General features: G+C 44.0%; 1 protein-coding gene and 1 pseudogene across 1 annotated transcript; both read right to left on the reverse strand.

Moving 5' to 3' along the window:
- Positions 1-2,154: 2,154 nt before the first annotated feature.
- Positions 2,155-5,325, reverse strand: LOC111972864 (ryanodine receptor 3-like; annotated as a pseudogene).
- A 759-nt stretch (positions 5,326-6,084) lies between these two features.
- Positions 6,085-7,743, reverse strand: LOC139028633 (uncharacterized). The gene is made up of 3 exons (XM_070446448.1): positions 7,708-7,743; positions 7,169-7,474; positions 6,085-6,912 (listed from the first exon to the last, which is right to left on the reverse strand). The coding sequence occupies exons 2-3, from the start codon at positions 7,443-7,445 to the stop codon at positions 6,689-6,691; spliced, it is 501 nt and encodes a 166-aa protein (XP_070302549.1). The 5' UTR covers positions 7,446-7,474; positions 7,708-7,743; the 3' UTR covers positions 6,085-6,688.
- Positions 7,744-8,645: the final 902 nt, after the last annotated feature.

Raw genomic sequence — 8,645 nt, forward strand, 5'->3', positions numbered from 1 at the left:
CGGGTACTGGTAGTGTTCTGGTGTCCTCTCTACCCAGATAGTGTTGTAGGGTAGCTGGGTAGTGTTCTGGTGTCCTCTACCCAGATAGTGTTGTAGGGTAGCTGGGTAGTGTTCTGGTGTCCTCTACCCAGATAGTGTTGTAGGGTAGCTGGGTAGTGTTCTTGTTCCTCTACCCAGATAGTGTTGTAGGGTAGCTGGTAGTGTTCTGGTGTCCTCTACCCAGATAGTGTTGTAGGGTAGCTGGGTAGTGTTCTGGTGTCCTCTCTACCCAGATAGTGTTGTAGGGTAGCTGGGTAGTGTTCTGGTGTCCTCTACCCAGATAGTGTTGTAGGGTAGCTGGGTAGTGTTCTGGTGTCCTTCTACCCAGATAGTGTTGTAGGGTAGCTGGGTAGTGTTCTGGATTGTCCTCTACCCAGATAGAAAACGTATCCATTAAATGTTGTTGAAGTGACGTAAGAAGCTGCCTCAGATAGGATGTAGTTTGTGAGTAGACTGTCTCTAAATACAGACAGTGTTGTTTTAGGGTAACTGGGAGTGTTAAGTGTCCTCTCTACCCAGGTAGGGTAGCTAGCTAAAGTCGTGTTAGGTGTCCTCTCTACCCAGTAGGTGTGAGTAGCGGTAGTTAGGTGTCTCTCACCCAAGCAGGTCCTCATACTGCTTCCTGAAACAGTCCCCAGCAGGGAAGAAGTCCCAGCATCTCTCCTGGTACATCTTCCACACATACGACTCCTGTTGAAGGACAGGGAAATACACAGTAGTTAAAATGTTTTAGGAGCGAAAAGGTGTTTCAACTACAAAAGGTCATTTTACGTGAAATCAAATTGTGTAGTGTGTTAAAGTCAAATGGCAGCAATATTACAATTTGAAATACACATACATTAAAGGCGTGTGTGTCGTTGGCGTTTAGGAGGCCATTGCATTCAATCTATATATTCTGTTTCAATACGGTAGATGTTGCATTAATTTTCTGTGTATCAAGTTTACAAACTATAATTTCAAGTTGATCAAAGTGTCATATATTCAACTTCTGATTCAAAACCAGAGACAACATCCTGGTACTTTGCAAGCCAGGAAAGGAGAGGAGAACAGAGAATCAACCGCTTTGTGGAAAAACAGAAGCTTTTGCCAGTTTCCGAAGCCAATGGGGCATGTTTAATTTATCTTCCTATGAATTGGTCTCTAGCGTTTAACCGTTTAAGCTATTATGGCTATATCCCATCCTGAAGCTTAGACTCTCTCGAACATGGACATGTCTAGACGTTGAACCAATGTGGAATAGATGTTGAATTGACGTCTGTGCCCAATGGGTCTAAGAAGTTGATATATAAAACTTTGATAAACATAAAATGAATGCAACATCTACGTATTGAAACAGAATATATAAGTATTGAATTTGAATATTACATTGAAATTGAATTTCAAAAGTATGCGATTTATTCATTCAATTCAGTTTTTAAAAATCAGAAATACAACATAATTTATGAATTCAATGTGTGCATTACAAATTGTTAGATATTCGATTCAATATCCTAATACAAATTCAAAATGGTGTAATTCAAATACAGTTTCTGTTGGCACTGAAATCACTCCATAGTTCTATTCCAGTGGTAGAGTTTCAATGACAGAGATTGAGACCTGACCAGTGTGTTCATATGATAGAGAGAAGTGTTGTTGTACGTACCTGACCCGTGTGTTCATATGATAGAGAGAAGTGTTGTTGTACGTACCTGACCAGTGTGTTCATATGATAGAGAGAAGTGTTGTTGTACGTACCTGACCAGTGTGTTCATATTGATAGAGAGAAGTGTTGTTGTACGTACCTGACCAGTGTGTTCATATGATAGAGAGAGTGTTGTTGTACGTACCTGACCAGTGTGTTCATATGATAGAGAGAAGTGTTGTTGTACGTACCTGACCAGTGTGTTCATATGATAGAGAGAAGTGTTGTTGTACGTACCTGACCAGTGTGTTCATATGATAGAGAGAAGTGTTGTTGTACGTACCTGACCAGTGTGTTCATGTGATAGAGAGAAGTGTTGTTGTACGTACCTGACCAGTGTGTTCATATGATAGAGAGAAGTGTTGTTGTACGTACCTGACCAGTGTGTTCATATGATAAAGAGAAGTGTTGTTGTACGTACCTGACCAGTGTGTTCATATGTAGAGAGAGTGTTGTTGTACGTACCTGACCAGTGTGTTCATATGATAGAGAGAAGTGTTGTTGTACGTACCTGACCAGTGTGGTTCAGTCTCGTCCTTGTTGATGAGGTACATCAGGAAGAAGCTGCACAGGAAGAGAAAAGCCGTGTGACCAGTTTGATCAATATTAACTCAAGCTTTCCTCCAGAGCATCACTGGTAAAGTTAAGGGTGGTAAGGTTAAGCATATCTATTTCAATTCAACAAGAGCCTTTTAATAATGGAGCACTCTGGTCGTATGCTTGAACAACATCCTCATGTCAGTTATGTACTCACAGGTAGTTGGCCAGGTTGTGCTCTGTAAGGTGGTGGTCTCAAAGCCGTGGGGTGTCGTGTCAAAGTAGTCATTTCAATACCACAGATGAAGCATTTAGTCTACAGTAAGATGATAGAATGTGTTTACCCAATCAGATACACTCCCCTCCCCTAACATATTGCATTTATTCAAGAATATGCTTATTCCTAACATTGATCGTTTGTTATTTTTATTTAACCTTTATTTAACTAGGCAAGTAAGTTTAGAACAAAATCTTATTTTCAATTACGGCCTACCGCCACCAAACCCTCCCCTACCCGGACGACGCTGGGCCAATTGTGCGCCGCCTTTGGACGGTTGTGATACAGCCCGGGATCGAACCAGGTTCTGTAGTGACGCCTCTAGCACTGAGATACAGTGCCTTAGACCACTGCGCCACTTGGGAGCCCAGAAAAAGTTCTAGGTGAGACCAGGTGAACTCACCTCCAGACCAGGTGAACTCTTACCTCCATATCCTCCTTCACCTGCTCCTGCTGGTCTCTCAGTTCCCCAAACGCATCAATAATCAAACCTGGAATATTGAACAAGACAGCATTTAAACTTGTTAAACACGGTAAAGTCCTCTCAGCTGTTGTTCTGAAACCGGGGCGTATACGTATCAAATGTTTCAGAGTAGGAGTGCTCTTAAATCACAATGGGTAAGATTACATGATCCTAGACCTCACCCTAAAGATTATTTAGTCACATTTTTATTTATTCTAGTGTTTACGTGGCAGCTAAAGGCTGAATTGTGTGTACATCAGGAACTTCAAGAAAACTCATGTGATACAGTATCAAAAAAGTTCCGTAGTAACATACCAAAGCTGGGGTCAATTCCAATCCATTCTGATAGGTAAAACATTTCAATTCCAATCCATTCAGATAGGGTAAACCATTGTAATTCCAACTCAAAATGCTACCAATTGAAGAGAATTGGAATTCCAGTGTACTCCCTGAATTGACTGGAAATAACCACAACCCTGGTAGTAACGTACCCTGGATGATGGCCAGGAGGATGACGATGACGAAGAAGAAGAAGGTGATGTCAAAGAGGATACGCCACAGCTCGTAGGGGTCTCCGGCCGGGTCCTCCAGCTCATCCCGATACCACCGCCGGCCCGCACCCCGCGTACAGGTGGAACAGATAGCACTGAGGAGGATATACAGGTAGAACAGATAGCACTGAAGAGGTAATACAGATAGCACTGAGGAGGATATACAGATAGCACTGAGGAGGATATACAGATAGCACTGAAGAGGATATACAGATAGCACTGAGGAGGATATACAGATAGCACTGAGGAGGATATACAGATAGCACTGAGGAGGATATACAGATAGCACTGAGGAGGAATAGATAGCACTGAGGAGGATATCAGATAGCACTGAGGAGGATATACAGATAGCACTGAGGAGGATATACAGATAGCACTGAGGAGGATATACAGATAGCACTAAGAGGATATACAGATAGCACTGAGGAGGATATACAGATAGCACTGAGGAGGATATACAGATAGCACTGAGGAGGATATACAGGTGGAACAGATACACTGAGGAGGATATACAGATAGCACTGAGGAGGATATACAGATAGCACTGAGAGGATATACAGATAGCACTGAAGAGGATATACAGATAGCACTGAGGAGGATATACAGATAGCACGAGGAGGATATACAGATAGCACAAGGATATACAGATAGCACTGAAGAGGATATACAGATAGCACTGAGGAGGATTATACAGATAGCACTGAGGAGGATATACAGATAGCACTGAGGAGGATATACAGATAGCACTGAGGAGGATATACAGATAGCACTGAGGAAGATATACAGATAGCACTGAGGAGATATACAGATGGAACAGATAGCACTGAGGAGGATATACAGATAGCACTGAGGAAGATATACAGATAGCACTGAGGAAGATATACAGATAGCACTGAGGGATATACAGGTGGAACAGATAGCACTGAGGAAGATATACAGGTGGAACAGATAGCCACTGAGGAGGATATACAGATAGCACTGAGGAAGATATACAAGATAGCACTGAGGAGGATATACAGATAGCACTGAGGAGGATATACAGGTGGAACAGATAGCACTGAAGAGGATATACAGGTGGAACAGATAGCACTGAAGAGGATATACAGGTGGAACAGATAGCACTGAAGAGGATATACAGGTGGAACAGATAGCACTGAGGAGGATATACAGGTGGAACAGATAGCCCTGAGGAGGATATACAGGTGGAACAGATAGCACTGAGAGAGGTATACAGGTGGAACAGATAGCCCTGAGGAGGATATACAGGTGGAACAGATAGCACTGAAGAGGATATACAGGTGGAACAGATAGCACTGAGGAGGATATACAGGTGAACAGATAGCACTGAAGAGGTAATACAGGTAGCACTGAGGAGGATATACAGGTGGAACAGATAGCACTGAGGAGGATATACAGATAGCACTGAGGAGGATATACAGGTGGAACAGATAGCACTGAAGAGGATATACAGATAGCACTGAGGAGGATATACAGATAGCACTGAGGAGGATATACAGGTGGAACAGATAGCACTGAGGAGGATATACAGGTGGAACAGATAGCACTGAGGAGTAGGAGGGGTTTTAAAACTCAATCTTTAAACAGGAAGTAGTAAAGGATAGAGGGGGGGGGGGGGTTAAACTCCTCGTGCTACCCTACAACACTATCTGGGTAGAGGACACCAGAACACTACCCAGCTACCCTACAACACTATCTGGTAAAGACTAACTCACTTGAACCTTAAATGGAACATGAAATCTAGCTCTTCTGCTGCCATTGTATCCATCATACAGTRTCACCTAATGAAATGGCAAGCCACTACTGAGGAGAGACTGGTTGACGAAGACGATGATTGGACGTGGTGTTTGAATTTACATTGTAAAGAAAAGTACTTTGCCTGTTACTAAAAGATAGGTCACTGTCACGGTGACACCTTGTTTGCTCTTTGAACGCAAATGGTTATATTCATTTGATTTGTTATGATGACACATTACCCTTTTCACTTGCTTACCCCCAAAACTGTTGCACAATGTGTGTTGTGTGGTAGAGTGGAGCCATTGATATATGTAGGGTTACAGCTTGAGTGATTGAATGTACAAGCCATGATATTAATACCCAATATATTAACTGAGAACCCAAAACACAAGATTGATGCTAGAATGTGAATTGTGGTGGTGATAATGATGAAACTTGACTAGAAATTAAATTAGACCTATTCTACCTTTTTATTGAACTTGGTCCGAATCTAATTAGCTTGGTGAGATGAGACATTTTAAAAAGGGGTCCTTCAAGTCTTGAGCCCATTATAGTTGTTTATAAAGTGCCAATGTGCCTTAAAATGAGAACTTGACACCCTTCGTGGATTAGATTAGAATTACCTAGCTACAGTAGGGATAGCTTTTTGGAAGAAAAATAAATAAATCTAGATACCCATTGTGTAATTGTTGCTCAGTTTGGATTTGTTCCCAAACTACAGTGTCCTTGTCTGCCTGTACACCTTTCTTTCCATAGTAGAAATTACAAGCTGAGGAAAAAACATGGTTGAAGATTTATTGAACACAGAAAAACAGTGAACTGCAATTGTATGGCCATTTATATGTAGTAGCTTTGGTAAAACTGCATTTCTTTCTGAGAAGAGGGTGGATGGAAATGAATAAATTAACCAATGCAATAAACCATGTCTGTATTCCATGGGCTGTCAACTAACTCACAACATCGATCCAATTACAGAAACCTTTCAGAGGGGAAAATCTGTGTGAGTGTGTGTCCCTTGCCGTGTCTGACAAGGCACAAGGAATAGGAAATTCATGTCCTTTGACTTCGAAGGGTACAGCTTCACAGAGCTCTGCTGCCACAGCCAAACCATCCAGGGTAGTCGGTAGGATGGAGAAAACATGGGACTTGATGCGAATCAGTCAAATGGGAGGGAAAGAACTCCCAACAATGCCTTCGTCCAAAGTCGATCTTATGAAAAGTATATTACTGAATCTGCCGTTATATAAGCAGTGCTCCATGTGTTGACTGTGGTGGATTAGAATATGATGTAAGACTGTTAGGTGCTGAGGGATGTACTCGTTATGTGATAAGGGCTGAACTGGGGTCTGGACGGTCAGACAAGGTCAAAAGGTTAGAGTTCAGGGTCAGGAGATCATGCTGTCCAGCCAGTCTTCCAGGTCCTCCTCTGTCACCACCTCCTTCTTCTGAATCTCCTCCTTGGCCTGCTGTGTCTCCTGCTTCTTATCCTCCTCCTCTGGAACTAGCTCCTCCCTCTCCTCCTCTGGAACTAGCTCCTCCCTCTCCTCCTCTGGAACTAGCTCCTCCCTCTCCTCCTCTGGAACAAGCTCCTCCCTCTCCTCTAATGCTGCTGAAAAAATAAACCACATAAAAGTTGCACTCTCCCTAGTACTCACACAAATATAGTGGACGAACCAACAATTTTCCATCTTGTTTCTCTGTATGTTGCTAGCAAATTATCAATGCCTTTCTTTAGGTTACTGTTAAGTGATGGGTTGTTGTAGCAACAAGGTCTTTTTCCACACTGAATAGTCTGCAACTGTGTATAATCTAATTACAACATTGCTGAACAGAACAAAAATGTTAGGCGCCAGCTGGGTACTCACGTTTATTCGGAACCTCCACAAGCGTGCCAGTTTGGAACGCTGAAGGTTCTGAGACTGAGCTCTGTAGACTGAGCAGCTGGTCCAAATCTTTATCCATGTCATCCACCACAGGGGTCTTGGCAGCTGAGGAGCCCAGAGGAACAGTGCCTGGGGCTGTGCTCACAGCACAGGAAACGCCCAGGCTTGGAGTAAGGCCTTTCTGAGCTGCTGGGACTCCTGGGACAGTAAGCTTAAACAGACCCAGCGCTACAGAGTTCTGTTTGGGTGCCATGGTCATAGTGGGTAGCTCCACCGGAGAGGTCACCTGATAAATAACCACAGGATTAGATAATACATCTGGATTCAACCCAAATACACTTGGTGACTGACCATTACATTACCAATACTTAGACAATGACTTTCTGGGAACGCTCTGAAAACAAAGAATTCAACAGGTTTCCATGGTAATATTACAACACTTCTGAATACGCTAGTCTAGATGCCTAAGGAGGTGTAGACGCCCAACACCAAACCCAATGGAGAAAAAAGGTTCTGCATCAGGACTAGTTCAGCCTCCAGGTTCAGTCTGTGGTGGAGAGGCATCAGTGAGAAGTAGATAGGTAGGGAACTGATGCTCTCCACTACAGACTGAACTGGAGGCTGAACTGGTCCAGGTAGGTACTGATGCCTCTCCACTACAGACTGAACCTGGAGGCTGAACTGGCCAGGTAGGGAACTGAGCCTCTCCACTACAGACTGAACCTGGAGGCTGAACTAGTCCAGGTAGGTACTGATGCCTCTCCACCACAGACTGAACTGGAGGCTGAACTAGTCCTGGTAGGAACTGATGCCTCTCCACCACAGACTGACCTGGAGGCTGAACTAGTCCAGGTAGGAACTGATGCCTCTCCACTACAGACTGAACCTGGAGGCTGAACTAGTCCAGGTAGGTACTGATGCCTCTCCACCACAGACTGAACCTGGAGGCTGAACTAGTCCAGTAGGAACTGATGCCTCTCCACTACAGACTGAACCTGGAGGCTGAACTAGTCCAGGTAGGAACTGATGCCTCTCCACTACAGACTGAACCTGGAGGCTGAATAGTCCAGGTAGGTACTGATGCCTCTCCACCACAGACTGAACCTGGAGGCTGAACTGGTCCAGGTAGGTACTGATGCCTCTCCACTACAGACTGAACCTGGAGGCTGAACTAGTCCAGGTAGGAACTGATGCCTCTCCACACGACTGAACCTGGAGGCTGAACTAGTCCAGGTAGGAACTGATGCCTCTCCACCACAGACTGAACCTGGAGGCTGAACTAGTCCAGGTAGGAACTGATGCCTCTCCACCACAGACTGAACCTGGAGGCTGAACATAGTCCTGGTAGGTACTGATGCCTCTCCACCACAGACTGAACCTGGAGGCTGAACTAGTCCAGGTAGGAACTGATGCCTCTCCCCACAGACTGAACCGGAGGCTGAACTAGTCCAGGTAGCGA

Source organism: Salvelinus sp. IW2-2015, linkage group LG14 (genome assembly GCF_002910315.2).
Source record: "Salvelinus sp. IW2-2015 linkage group LG14, ASM291031v2, whole genome shotgun sequence".
NCBI lineage: Eukaryota > Metazoa > Chordata > Actinopteri > Salmoniformes > Salmonidae > Salvelinus > Salvelinus sp. IW2-2015.